This window comes from Anas acuta, chromosome 3 (genome assembly GCF_963932015.1).
Source record: "Anas acuta chromosome 3, bAnaAcu1.1, whole genome shotgun sequence".
NCBI classification, from domain to species: domain Eukaryota; kingdom Metazoa; phylum Chordata; class Aves; order Anseriformes; family Anatidae; genus Anas; species Anas acuta.
Window position 1 is genome coordinate 21131795 of NC_088981.1, and position 15313 is coordinate 21147107.

General features: G+C 37.6%; 1 protein-coding gene across 4 annotated transcripts in view; it reads left to right on the forward strand.

Annotated features, from left to right (window-relative positions):
* Positions 1–4790: 4790 nt before the first annotated feature.
* LYPLAL1 (lysophospholipase like 1) overlaps positions 4791–15313 on the forward strand; it is a 30706-nt gene continuing 20183 nt past the window's right edge. Inside the window, exons 1-3 of one of the 4 annotated variants that reach the window (XM_068676022.1) lie at positions 4791–4944; positions 9371–9572; positions 13107–13206. In XM_068676022.1, the coding sequence (XP_068532123.1) occupies positions 9440–9572; positions 13107–13206 (233 nt within the window). In that variant the 5' untranslated portion in view covers positions 4791–4944; positions 9371–9439. Of the gene's footprint in view, positions 4945–9370; positions 9577–9780; positions 9939–13106; positions 13207–15313 lie in introns of those variants that run through there. The other 3 variants (XM_068676023.1, XM_068676025.1, XM_068676024.1) reach the window with 3 other exon arrangements.

Sequence of the window (15313 nt, forward strand, 5' to 3'; positions counted from 1 at the left end):
CTGGATCTGTGATGACAATGCTCTGTTTTACTGTGATCACCTATAGTGCAATCTACTTTACTCAGGAACTATGTATTGATCACTTTCAGTCCTTAAAAAAGACACTTAAAGATCCACACTTGAAAAGGTTAAGGCTTCAAGTCAAAGCTTTACCTCAGCTTACTATTGAGGTAAAACCAAGACATCAAATAGCTTAACACAAGCTTGAGTGTACATTATTGTGTATGTATGTAGTTTGTTTTAGTGGTTTGGCCCTTGACTTTGTTATTTTTCTGTTTCTGACAGAGATAAAACATTCCTACTGGATATAAGACCAGTGATTCCCAGTGATGTTCGTGACACAAGCATATTTAAGCTTCAGTGCCCACATCATTTCTAAGTGTCGATGTCCACATTAAACATTCTTTGCATTGCATATGTACAGAATCTTTGATGTACCCTGTGCATCAAATCCAGTCACTTTATAAACATAAGCAAATATAACTGCTTGCTCTCATTTGGCTTAGGGTAATAATAATGATAAACATAGTGTTACAGCTTACCCTTTGGCAAGATTTTTTCTCTACTACCAAAATAATGTATTTGACCTAAGCTGATTTCTGAAAAGAATTACAAAACTTAAAAATAAAATTAAATTACATCATAAACTTTGAAAATTTGGATCATAATGGTTGCTTTTAGTTAATTAAGCAGGACTTTCTTCAGGACTGTCAAAATCTCTTTTAAAATGAACTGTAAATTGCTCAGCATCTATCTGGAAAGTTCAAAGCACTTCAACATTTTACCCAAGAGTTTGCCTGATCTGACTGGCAGCAAAATAAATATGATGGGTGGTCTGTTTAAGGCACCTGTCCAAGTCCAATCACATTACATTTCTATAGTATCAACATTTGAAAACACTATAGCTGTTGCATCAACAAAAGTGCATGGGAATATCTCCAAAGCAGATGGCAACTAGCACATCACAAAAACATGCAGATTCCTGAGCCAATTTATATAGCAAAACAGCATCTACCACAGAGCAAAGAAAAGAATAATTAGCATATTCAAACGTTCAGAACTCCCAAGCATCACATGGTTTATGCTAGGGACCATGAAAAGTAATTGCTCTCACGTAATACTGGCTTTCATTTGGATGGGCCCTACTTCAAGCAGGGTTCAGTCAACTAAGTAATTCCCTTTGAATCTGAAAGAATATACAATTCATTTGAAAATTGTGGCTAAATGTTGCGTAATGGAAAGCACAGAAATGCAGGCAAGGATTTTCATAATCCAAACGCTTAAATATTTTGGTGTCAGCTCTTTTAAAAAGATGTTTCTGATGTCATAAACTTATCATATTTCATTCTAACTCACAGGCATCTAATAAAGGTCACACTTCAAGACAACAGTGAGCAATTTGCACCTATATAATGCATAACTCTTCAGGCCAGATTTGTTCACATACCATGTGCAAAGGCCTCTCTACAAGTGTTTCAAAAACCACTGATTATGTTTGTCTGAAAATCTAATTAATCTACGTAATTCTCTCTGTGTTAATTGACTCAGAACGGAGTCATCCAGTTTTTCAGTTTTCACAAGCATGAGAATTCATCCAGGTATATAACAAAAGACTGCTCTACAGCTAGACTTAGAGCAGATACAACACCCCAGCGGGTAACTTTTTTACAGTGATCTGTTCATAATTTCCATAGTCTAATTCCATAGTTCCTCTGTTGCAGAAAACAAAACAAATCCTTGCTAGCGTGATGGAGCTGATTTTAAAAATGTAGGTACATTTTAGATATGGCATAACTGGATAATAGCCACAGCCGTCATCTTCCAACTATGAGAGTTTAGAGATCCAAACTGGGATTGACTTAGACTGCTGAGAGGCATGATTTTCGGTTATCTGCTAACCTAGGAATAAAATTTAGTATCTTTGAGTGTACTCTCTTCCTATTCTGCACAAGGGATTTAAATGTCAGCAACTGGAGGCAGTGGAGTATGGGAGCATGTAATCTCTGTGCTAACACCTGGAGAGACAATGATATGTGAGAAGTCTGTATGCTAACAGCTGGAGAAGGGGATCAAAAATTATAGGGGCCCCTCAGTCTGGGTGCCAGTACCTGAGGAGATGTGGGTGTATGTGTTTGACTCCATTGTTGAAATAGTTTGAGTCTTGTGTGTGCCTGTACATGTACATGTAACTTGCTAATGACCTTCAAGCTGGACTGGCTGTTAAGAAGGGGGGAAGATTTACTTCTGGAAATACCCAGAACATCAGCCAGTGACTGGGTGTGTCTGGGTATGTGTATTAGGCAAAGATTAGGCATGGCATTGATCTGGAATCCAAAAACACAAAACCAAAGTAGAAACTTAGGATGTGTTAAATCTCACTTTAGACATCCAGACTTCAGGTGGCCATAACTGTGCTAATTGCCATAGGCACCTGCTGCCATCCATAAATAGACCAATGTCTCTCTTGACTACAGAAAAAAGCATTACTGACACAGAAAAGGATACATACGCCCTTAAACTCCAATTATTTGTGAACAGTAAGGAACAACCATAGTTTTTATTATTCTTAGCACACTGAAAAAAATGGTACATCCAGGATTTATTAGCAGAGATTACAGATCAACTCTTTTGGGATATAATCCCTTTAAACAGAAAACAAAACCCATAACTTAATAAATGTGTATATGATACTCACTCTACATATTGTCTTTATATTCAATAATAAATTTCTCTGTAAGAAAAATTTATAGAGGTATCGTATGCACTTATACCATATCTGGTCTACAATGAAAAAGATACACCACATAGTTTTATATTCAGCCTTTACAGGTGTTATCTTAAAAGCTCAGACACATGAGCTTTTAAGAGCTTACATGACACAATTTACCTCAGTGTTAATATTATACATGTTATTATACATGTATGTACGTACATGTTGGACACTCTTAGAAGAATTTGGAGCACTGACATTAAAATAATTTAAAATAAAAATATGACACATTCCATTTAAATTAAATTGGGTTTCCATTAATTAGTTCCATTGTCTGAAAGTGGAACTATATGTCTTTAGGATTCTTTCTGATTTCCAGTGTTCCAGAGGTCTTGGTGGTTGGTCCTGTCAAATAGTCACAAAGTTGTGCTGGAACTGTGAACAAGATACTTTTTCCCAAATGAAATGCTATAAATTTAAGCCAATATAAACCTGTCAGAATTATGCCTCTATAAGTCTCACACCAGGGTGTGGTGCTGCACAGCTGAGAAGCTGAGCTAATAAGTGTTGAAAAATGCAAAATGCTGCTTTATGGCATCACGTAAATTGGCACAAAAAAAATAAAAAATAAAATAAAAAATGTTTGCACCTACGCCCCAGTTTTGACAAATAAATGCCAAAACATGGAAGCCATAGGAATGAAGTCCCACTGGTATGAAAGTGGGAGCAAAAAACAAATAGGTCTGACAGACTGTTCCATATGATACATTTCCTGAGTTAATAAAAATGTGTATATTTTACCTGCTGAGGCTCAGAATGGGTAAATTAATCAAAAACAATAAAAATGTGAACAAAGTTTCCACTTGTAGATTTAAAAAGTGATTTCTGCTATTTCCATGTTCCAATGTCATGACAAGGTTGGGAGTCCAAAAGACTCTTTAGTTGGGTCCAACATATCTTTGGGTCAACCAGAGGAGTTACTCCAGATTGACAGTAATGTAACCAAAACCAGATTTTAGCATTAAGAAAGCAAGTTTAGATATTGTTGTGACTGTATAAAGACTTGCCAATATATTTATGAGTAAAGCCTTCTTTTAGACTTCCAATTTATACTGGCAAAAGTACTTCACATCAACACGAGATACTTTGGTTGGATAGATTACATTTCTGTGGAGAAAACGAGAGAGCTTGCTAGCACAGCTATGTTATTTGATAGTGTGATGTGTTTAACACTCCCAATTCCCATACCTGTGAACACAGAACAGGGCAGCATAGAGCTGAGTACACCCATTTACAAACTCCAGCGCAGTAATCTCACTAGAAAGCTCCCATTAATATCCAGAATTCCTAGTTCATAAACCAGAACTCAAAAAAATGGAGTCAAAATTATGAGAGTTTAAAAACAAGAATTTGGGGGATTTTTTTTTTCTTGTGTGTCTGCATTTTAGGTTCATGTTTTCAAAGCTTTTTCCTGGATTCAGGAATGCTTATGTCCTTTTAAACTAAAAAGAACCTGAGGTTCATATTCAGTAACATTATGTACAAGAAGTGGTCTTCAAGAGAAAAATACCAAAAAAAAAAAAAAATGCAAGGAAATCAGGAGTAACAAAGTTAAATGGACAAAGGATCCTTCTTTCTGAGATCTGAAATTTTTCCAAAGATTAGGATAATGTGCTCCCAGGACAGCCATACTTCCACAGTCAATCCTCCAATGGAGTCAAACCCTCCCAGACCACTTCAGCCTTCTCCAAAACATCCTGAACTCACATCTCCCTTGGCTGAGGTGAATATGGTGATACTTACCCAGGGTAAGGGGATGCTTACCCACAGTAAGCATCTCTGAAATACTGTTTGCAATTTAAAGCAGCTCGGCCAGCAGCTGTCAAGTCAATGTAAAACCAGCCATACCAGTTAGCAGCCATAACTCTAATTAGTAACGTATTAAAGAAAAGGCAGACAGCACCAGTCCCTGCATTAATAGAAAGCAGCTTCGCTATTTGCTGAGAACACTGTTAACGTGGTTTTGGTAAGCCCTGAGCATGTCTGTGGGATTCCTTGGGGAATTCTGCATGAGGAACATCCCTCCAGGCTCCAGCAGGCTCTAAGCTGAACAAGATGGGCCAAGGAGCTTGCCTGGGAGATGACTGCAGATGCAGCAGCTGAGTGGACGTCCAAATGACTCAGAAGCAGCAAACCCGCTGCAAAGAACAAGCAGAAGAAACACACAGGCCCTGGTAACGTAGCCAAGACTGGATTTGTTTTGGCAGGGTGTTGGCTAGCTGCAGACTCAGATTTCTAAAGAAGGGAACTGCCTCCTGTTGTCCCTGGGACTGTGCCCTCATTTGTTTTTAAACTAATTGGATGGCATGCAGTAAATATCTGGCTTCTGCTAGCAAAATTATCTCACAAGACCCTAAATACTAATTATACGTTGGGCCAAAAAGAACACGATTTGTTTATTTATTACTTGTTTACCTTGCTGTGGTAACAAGAAACATTGGGTCAAGATCCCGTTGTGCCAGACTGTATTAAGATGCAGAACATAACTTGATTTTCTCTTTACGGACTAATTTTGCCCACCAAACTACATGGTAAATAATATCTGTAATGCACAATATGTGGGATGTAGCCTAAGAGCAACAGAGGAGCTTTTTTTCCTAGTAAGGAACAGACAAACCAGGGACCAAAATACATTTCTCACAGAAAAACAACTTTTCAAAATCCACATATTTTGAATGTTGATCATTTGCTAAAAACTAAAACTTTTTTATTAAAAATATCAATGTAAATACATTTTTTGTTTGGCTTGGTGAGAGCATGAATGGTTTAGCATGATAAATGGGGCACTAAATCCTGCATTTGAATAGCAACCACTACAGCACTTCCTACCTCCACTGTGGCAGTTTAGCAGAGAACTATTTGGAAGACTTTTTTTTTTAGAATTAGCTATGCCAAGGTAGACACTCAAAGAGGAGATCTAAAAATAAAATATGCCAGATAAATTTTGTCAAATTGCTGTAATTCATCTCCTGTGAGCGAAACTACCTGCAACCTGTTCTAAGGAACTAAGTTATTTTTACCATATCACAGTAACTGGCATGATGGTCTTAACAGACAGAGGGGACAGATCTTTCAGCATGCAAAAAAATGGGAGAAAGATATAAGAGGAAGTATAAGATGGATGGAATGTACAAAAAAAAGTCAAAGAAATTCAGCATATAAATTTAATGCCTTAATAATGAAGAAAGGAAGTGTATGATGGCTGTCACTCAAGTAATAAAGACTAAATATAAATGCAATCTTCTGACACAGTGATAATGCCATGTTATTAAGAAAGAAATATAGAGCATGTGTGGAAAGATCCAAATACTTGATATTATTATTTTCTGTTTCTGTCAAAATCACCTAAATTCAAGTAGGATTCAGATATACTTCTTTGTAATCTTCTATGATGATTCAACTCATCACAACTTTAAAAAACAAAAAACAAGGGGAAAAAAAAAAAAAAGACCACCACAGTAACAATACAATACCTACAAACCATTTTTCAGTGTGGGATTCAAAGGTATTAATTCTGCATATACAATTATAACAGTATTTCTTGATGTTGCCTATGTAGACATGCATAAACATTACTCTGCAACATACTGTTCTCAGCTAAAATTAATTTTTAAGTTTAAAGCCATTTTAAATTAGAAAAAATATCAAAAGAGTTGCAAGTAAATTGAACTCTTCTGGTTTCTTCTGAATTTAGTCAGTATGAGAGGACACAGTCCAGAGAGCCCTGTGAACAACAGCCTATCATACGGAACAAAACACAGTTCACACTTCACATTTAAATTTGTTAGAAAATTTAAATGTGTGGACACATATTTCAATTTTTTATGCAGTGTTTAAGTCAAAATTGAATCAATTTATTTAAGGCCAGGAAAATTTTAAAAAGAGAAGCAATTGCAACACAATAGGCTTTTAAGGGTGTGAGAAGACATTTTATTGAGGTTGTGAAATGTAATAAATTCCTTTTAGAGATGTTACATGTCAGCAGTGAAAGACTAGTAAAAAAACAAGCATGGTAAAAAAAAAAATTAAGTAAAAAACTGAAGCATATGCTGGTTTAACAAAAATAAATTAAAAAAAAATGCAAGCTATTTTCATACTGTCTATAATTTTCTAGAGCTATTAATGTACTGTTAATTCATTCAGGATAGTCCTTCCAGTTTTAGCAGCAGCCACGGTTTTCACGGGTTTTCTGTCTGCTTCATAGCCCAGTGAAATAACTATAATCCTTTTCTACTTCTTATACCAAGCATATTCCCTCATTCCCCTCCTTCTTAGGATAGAAGGCAAAACTGGCAATGCAGGTGACATTATCTAGCAACAGAAAACTCCCAGAATTGAAAAAAAATATATATCTCCTGACCATTTCTGAGCACTTGTTTTGGCTCTTGCATTTTGCTAGTTCATATTTTGCAATTCTTACTGTATCACAGTTAGAAAGTGTTGTTTGTTTTTGTTTTTGTTTTTAAAGCATTTAAAGTATTTTCAAATATCATTAAAATTTAATATAATTAATGCAATTTAAAAATCCTAAACAATGGATTTTCCTCTGGTCTGTAATAACAAGTTATTACAGTAAGTTTGTTGTCATCAGAACTGTAATTCAGCTCTTTTCCTTTTTTTTTTTTTTTTTTTTTTCACAGCTCTTATCCTCTCCCAAGTTTCTACACTGTTGGCTAACTTGTGTTTAATTTTTGAAAATTAGTGGTCTTTTCCCTGAAGCCCTCTTCATTCAGTGAAAGACAAAGATAGCTCTTTGCTTGTTTTTCAAGGGAAAAGAAACTAAATTTTAGAACTTGACTGTTTCTCTTTAAAAACAACAACACACAAAATCCTCTAATCCTAGCATACTATTTTTGCATGGTCTGATATTTTATCCTTTGTTTTGTTCCTGGCATCAAGCTTTATTTACTGGCACAAAGAAATGTTGTACCTCCAAGCTTCTAACTCATCAAGGCAGAGAATGAAAAACCATAGTTTTAAAAAGGCTTGATGATGGTTTGTTGCCATAACTGCATAGAAGAGTTTGTCCAAAGCCACCCATCACTGTCGTACTTTGTTCAGTCATCCTTGACATACAAGAGCCCTCACAAAACTACAATGCCCATGAAAGACAACATGATGTATTAAATTACTGTAAATAAGTATGAAGTGAATAGCTACATCCTATAATCATGATTTTAAAACTTTCCTGCTAAACTGTTTTTTTTTTTGTTTTTTGTTTTTTTTTAATAGAACCTTGATGTCTCAAATATAATTATTTTTGTGTTTTGAAAGTCAAACAAAAAGTAAAGCATGTCTCAGCTATCAAGCACTAACAATACTGACTGACTGCCTGGGTGATACCACTTTGTTGAGATTTCATTCTTGAATTGAGACTGTAAAATGAGACTGTAGAAAATCTTGGATATATCAAGAGGGATATTTCATCCTTCCCCAACATGCAATTTTCTCATTTTCCACAACTATCAGATTTTTTCCTTCTTCTATTTACTTCATGGACCAGCTGCAGAATGCTCCTAGCTATACTAAAAAGACAGCTGGTCACATTCTTATAGGGACATCATAACATGTTGGTGTGCCACTTCAGTTTTAACTGGTGCCCTAAGATTTCACGGCCTAAATATTTAGGAAAATAGTAGGCAGGACAGTAATACCAAAATACAAGTACAGCATGCTCTTCATATTACACACACACACACCAATGTTTCATCTACTTAACCCACAAGCCATTCTTAAGGTAATAACATGCTACCTCAAGAGGCTAGGGTTTCATTACATTTTTAAGGACTAACAGGTGTGCCCCTGTGGCTTGCCAAAATACTTCATGATGAACTGCAAAACTAATCTGTAAACTTGCTGCTCACCCCCTGGATCACACTGCACCTGGCTAGTGAAATGGCAGTAACGGAGTTTATGCTTGGTCATCTTTATTCCAGTGCTGCAAGCCTCAAAGCATCAAGGCAGGTGGTTAATCTACACATTACTAGAGAGAAATCTTATGACCCCGATGAAAGTGTATATCAACATATTTAAATAAATAAATAATAATTAAAAAAAAAAAAGAAGTAAACATGCAAAAACATACTCCTACTTTTTATTCCCATATAGCAGCACAGTACAACCTACCAAGAACATTGGGGCCACTATGCTCAGAAATGAATTAAGGTCAGATAAGCTTGCAAACGGCCATTGGACCTTTTTTAATCTGGCCCTTGCAGACCTTTCACTTTCTGAAATGGGGTCTGAAAGAGCCATCAAAGAGCCCTTTGCCACCTGCCTCTCAGTTCATTTGCCAATGGGGCCTTTATTCTCGCACATGTGCACCTGGTGCGACTGAAGCCTAATCGCATTTCCAAACATCTAAGCTACATAAAAGGGACACCCTCCACCCCCCTCCCTTTGCTGTTTGATCCCTGGTTTGCTCACCATATGGCACTTCTAAATATAGGGTCTGTACAGATATAGTGTTTTCTATAAATAGATGGCAGTAACAGAGTATGGAATTAAAAGCGAGAACTTCAGAGCCAGGCCTAACTCAGAGAGCATGGCAAGATTTTTACTTGGCCCAGTAAAAAATAAATAAATAAAAATGATTTATAGGTACCTATGGAAGCCTTATTTTAAGTCTAAGGCAACGCCGTTTGAAAGGTTGAAGAAGCGCAAGTGAAGATGAAAAAAACAGTGAGCTCAACCCAGTACCGCTGGACAAGAACCAGTAACAACGCCGCTTCCCCTGGAGCCACGGTGCCTGGAGCTGGGGGCTCTGGGCACAGCTGCGGTGAGGCAAACCCCTCGTATGTATGTATGTATGTATGTATTTATTTATGTATTTATTTATTTCTTCTCAATGTAAAGCCTCCAGCCTTTCAGACCCGGCTGCAGCGACTGAGAAGCGTGAGCGCTGTCGCTCCGCAACCCGGCTGTGCCAGAAGGCCGAGGGATGCTCCCTTGCCGGCCAGGCGCTACGAGGAGCCGGCAGGGGCAGGCAGCAGCTGCTGGGCAGGGCCAGGGCCAGCCCGGGGCCGCCTCTGGGCCGGGCCGAGCCGGGCTGAGGGAGGGAGAAGGAGGCGGAGAGCTGCGGGCATGGCGGCGCCCGGCGCGCTGCAGCGGAGCGTGGTGCTCCCCGCGGGCCGGCACAGCGCCTCCCTCATCTTCCTGCACGGCTCAGGTGGCTGCCTCCTTCCCTCTCCCCTCCCTCCTTCCCTCTGCGGCCGGGCAGGGGCTCGGCGGGCCCCGCTGCCTGCTCCGCGGGCTCCTGGGCACGGCGGGGCCGAAGGGCGAGGAGGATCCGCTCCGGGCGCTCGTGTCCCCGCGGAGCTGGCGTGCCCCCCGCGCCTGGTCCTGAGGCCTGGTGCGGAGGATGGGGGCTCAGGTTGCTGGCAGGGTATCGCTGCTTTCTTTTAATGTGTGCTTGTCCGAACACACTGCCTTAACAGCAGGGTGCTGGCCGGTGCCCACTGGCAACCCCCTGCCTCAGCCGTATGGGTGAGCAGCCTGTGGGCAGGACCGTGAGATAGAGAAAAAAAGTCTACATAACAACAACAAAAAAGTGGTCATAGGTTACAGATTGGTAGATTCAAGGCCGTGGAAATTTGTTCTGTTGGCCTTTGCGCAGATGTCGAAGTGCTTAATTCTTTCAGCCTATCTCTAACCTTTGCTTTTCGCTAGTGATTACATTTAGCTTAACCACGATGTAGGTGCTTATTAAATTAATTTCATTTCTCTAATATCGTTTAATTATGCTTTTCTCAAATCTTGCACGTTACAAAGTGAAAGTGAAAGGCTTGGTAAGATGTGTTCAGCACTCTTGTTAACGCTAATGCTTTCATGCTTGAGGAAATAATTTCCTCTCGTGTTGGAGGAGTAAGGAAAGATTATGGTTAGAGGTCAATGCCACATGTGGTTAAAGCACTCTACAGTTCTTCATTTTTGATACGATTTCAGTCATAGTGCTTGCGAGGGAGAAGTAGAAGGGTGCTTTTATTTGGTTTAGTTTAGCAATGCCGCAGAATAGAATTTAAAGCAGAGGTGGCCACAGTGCTGTTGCTGTGGGCTGGCACGTGAAGCAGAATTGGTGCTTTCTGTACAGCACTTGTGATGGAAAGTGGCAGTCAGATGGCATGAATCCATAATGCTTGCTGCAGACAAACTGTAAAAAGTGGAGAACAGAGATGCCAAGTGGTAGAGAAAGACACCAGAAAATTACCAGTGCTGTACATCTGATTTTAAATAAAGGATCCATCCGTTTCATAGCTCACCAAGGAAGGTAAATGGACACAAATCAAACTTCAGATGTACAGTAACTTCATAGACTTCAGTGTATAACTTTGCATGTTGTAACATGCACTTACATGTAAGTTTACAACTTTACTTGACAAATGCAGGGACAAAATTTGAAAATTCAAGCTTTATTTTGAAGGGAAATAATTCATGTTTTACTTCAGAGGGGAGAAAAAGACAGTGTTACCATCGGTTTATTTCAGGTCTGTAACAGATCTGACTGTGTTAATTGCCTCTTACCAGTAACAGTCAGAAGAACATAATGTTGAAATCTACGAACAGCTTGAAAGACAAACCCTTTGGAAGTCTGTTGGTGTCTCCTCTCCCTCTCCTCAAAATCCTGTTCTTACCAAATCGAAATATTTTATCTCTGCATACAAGTGCTTGCAGATTGCAGAGCCCTTGGGCTATGGGGACTCCTGCCACACACATTGCCATCGTCAATTTTTCTATCACTTACTGAGTTTTCTGTTGATTTTTCATTGACAAACTGGCTCAAGAACTGTAGATCCTTGTGCTGAAGTTGGCAAAGCTTAAGAAATGTGAGTAAATAATAAAAGATGTGTTCTGCATCATTAAGGAGTTTACAAAGGCCTAAGTACTAATCCTGCAACCGTTTATATAGTTGCTTAGGTTTACTTTGACGAGGGTTGGTCCTGTGCAAGTACTTGAAATGTGTAATTTGCTTTGTAGTTGGAGAGGGGAAAGAAAAAGTGGAGGAAAAAAAAAAGCTTATTGATGAAAGCATTTCTCTTTCTTAAGAGAAACATTTGGGTTTCAACAGTGTCTTCTGAGAGGTTGCATTTGGACTTCAGACCTTAAGATTTGTGTAAAGAAAGTGCTTGTGTTCAGGAGCATCCAGTTAAAGATTTAAATTCAATTTTTGCCATTTCAAATAGCATAGAATAAGATCTGTGTTGGTTTGGGGACCCTATTGTTTAATTACCACTTTGAATATTTAGGTCAAACAGAATTTCATAGGCCATTTGTGCTAAACAAAAAAAAATAAATGCTTGGATCCTTCTTGCTTTCCTTTTTTTGTTTCTGAGAACATATTAAATAAGTCTCTGAATTTTCTGTGAATGGTAAAGCAAGAGAAAACCTTCACTGGGAAATTATAATCACTTTAGGAATAAATTGGTATATTCACGTGTCATTGTTGGGAATAAACCATCAGTAAGCCTGGATTAGGACAGTACTTTTTCTTGTGCCTTGGGTGTTTTTATGGAATAGAGTGAGCTGTAAAGTCAACCTGACCAATCTGAGATAAAGTAATGGAGCAGACTAACTCAGATTGATATATATTTGTTTGCAAGGAACACATGCTGCATTTGAGTTCTTGTATATCTGTTCATTGCCCTTCAGTCAGTAGAGGGTTTTTCTACAGTCTTGAGAAGACTAGGAAAAAATCACACTGAGAATCAGATCTCAACTAATCTTCAGATGGAACTGTTGGATTAATATTTTTGAGCGGCCTGCAAGATACTTGAATTCAAACTCATATCTTGAATATTTTTATGAAAAGTTGGAGGTGTTTGCCTGATACTTTGCTTAAAGCTTATGTATAATACTAGCATAATTAAATGTGAAGGTCTTCTTTATTGCTTTATTGATCCATTTTTTTTCTAATGGAAGCAGCAGGTTTTCTAACTCACTTTTTAAAATGCTCACTGGTATGTGTTTTGTTTGTTTGTTACCAGCAACTAAGGTAAGTTGCAAGTAAGACATAAAGCCTTGTGGCCTGACTAGGAGATACTTTAGCCACTGAATGTAGTAAAGTATTTATTAAGCTTAAGCTGTTGAGACTCCTAAAGGGTCTGTTTCTGGGAATCTGAGTCCATATTCATTGTGAAAGCAATTTAGGTTATTAAAGAATATATATATATATATATATATATATATATAAAATACATATATAAATATAACAATTTAAAGAATTAACCTTGTAATTTCTAACTCAGATCTAATTTAGAAATCTAGTTTAAATGTATTTGACATCGTATAATTTTTCTTCTAAATGCAGAGGGTAATTCTTGTATGCTTCATTGTGGTACAGGTGATACTGGCCAAGGAGCAAGAACATGGATAAAACAAATTTTGAATCAAGACATGGCTTTCCAGCATATAAAAGTAATTTATCCAACAGCTCCTGCCAGGTATTGCACGGTATATTTTAACAGTATGATTAAATTACTGTAGTCCAGTACTGTAAAGTATGCTTGTGAATATTGGTACAGACTGTGATAACATTTCCTTCTTCTTTCTTAGTGTATATGCTTTTTGACAAAAATCAGAGCTCAACAGCGCATTGCTGTCCTGCACCTGTATGGCTATATCTGAATGATTATGACTTCACATAAGTCAGTTTCTAATTCACTTTCAAGTATTGTCCTTGTGGCCTCTTTCTGCATCCTCGGTGCAAGTAGAAGATACTCCAGTGTGTGTTGTAATGGTGTTGTAAATAGCTTTATTCTGGGTCACTGTTATACCTATTTTAACTTCCATAAGTTAACCACTAAAATACTTTGTTGAATTCGATGCTAAGCTTCTGTGCTTATTGGTGGTTGATCTTTGTGACAAGTAGGATGTGAAAGATCTTCAGCTACTGGAGGAAGGACTGGGAATTTAAAATTACAGGTTTCCTTTACTTTATGTCAGGCGCAACTTTTTAAAAGAGAATTGTGTTCAATGGTTGCTGTAGGTAAAATCTTGTTATTAAATGACATTTGTCATAGTGGTATACTAGAAATAGAGATGAAATATATACTCCTGTCAATTTGGAAGTTGAGGTTAACCAGAAAAGGCCAGAATTTGGGTACCTACCTTCATATTTAGCAACCTAAAGACTCACCTTTATATTTCAAAGATGTTTAATTTTTCTCAGTCCATTTTTTAAGGTGTCTTTGGGCCAAGGTTAGTAAAATGTCTCCTTTAAAGATAACAGGACTTAAGTTTCAATCTGAATTTGTTCTGAAGTGTGGTTGAATGCTGAAAGGGAAAGGAAATTGTGACATTCTACATGAACTTGCAAGGTACAGAGGTTTGAAAGAAAAAAATTCTTGGAGGGTATAAACAAGTATAATAGTAGATTTTGTCTGGTGCTCACTAATATGTGAAAAGACTTTCCTTGACCATGTATTTTTATGATCTACTTAAACAGGAAAAGCCATTGAGAGATTGTGTGCATATATTCACTGTTACAGAAAAATCAAGCCATGAGAAGTCTTTGAAGCAGTGTATTTGGAGTTAGTAGGTAGTGGGTATGACTGTCTGTAAATATTGTGATCATTACCTCATCAATGACAGGCTAAAGTGATGGCTAGAGTTTTCAGTATTGTTTCAAACGTGTTGATGGGCTCCACTTCTTCCCAATCAACAGCAAGTACTGGAGAAATGCTGAGGCTTTGCTTACCTATGAAATTCTTTCTTCACATGACATGCAGCCAAAGCACTTCAGACTGTGTCTGTTAGGCCAGTGCTTCACTTTTCCATCCCACTGCAATTTTGAGGTCCAGTATTTTTCTTTTTTTGGATAACTACATATATAAAGTATGTATGTATTAATAACTGGTAAGATCAGAGTCTCAAATGAATGGCATTTTGGGAAATCTGTTTTTATCGGAAGGCTTTGGTTTTATTTAATTTGGTAAAGGGATGAGAAGAAATATATGGTTGTAATTGCAAGATCTGAATAATAGTTAACTTCTTTCTTTTTTTAAGCTGAGGTCATTCTTACTCTTTTCTAGAGTGGATTGAAGTTTAGGATTTGATTCAGAAGTGTTTCTTAGCAAAACTGTGAGCAGTTTTGTATTCAAAGGAAAAAAAGTACCCATACTGTTTGTGTTTGGCAATATGAGGTATGCTTAGGAATATTGATGTAGAACTCTGTTGCTGATAAGCACCATTAGCTGACAGTGAAATAAAACAGAAACCCTTAATACAGTAATGTTTGCCACTGTTTGCAGAAATGAGAAGTGAAGTTTGTGAAGACATGGATTACTGGTGGAAACAGAAGTAGCAGAAGCTTTTGCAGACCTTTTCAATATTGTTTTAGTATTCAAGTTCAAAACAGACTATGCATTTTAGAATGTTTGCAATGTTTGCTCTCTTTCTGTCCACAGAAAAGAAAAACAAGTCCTACAACATCCAGAATTAAATAACAAACATTAAAATAATTTTATCTGCATTAGCCACTTGAATATATGCTCTGATTTTGTGTGTATGTATAAGTATATATACACACATGCACATATATAAAACATA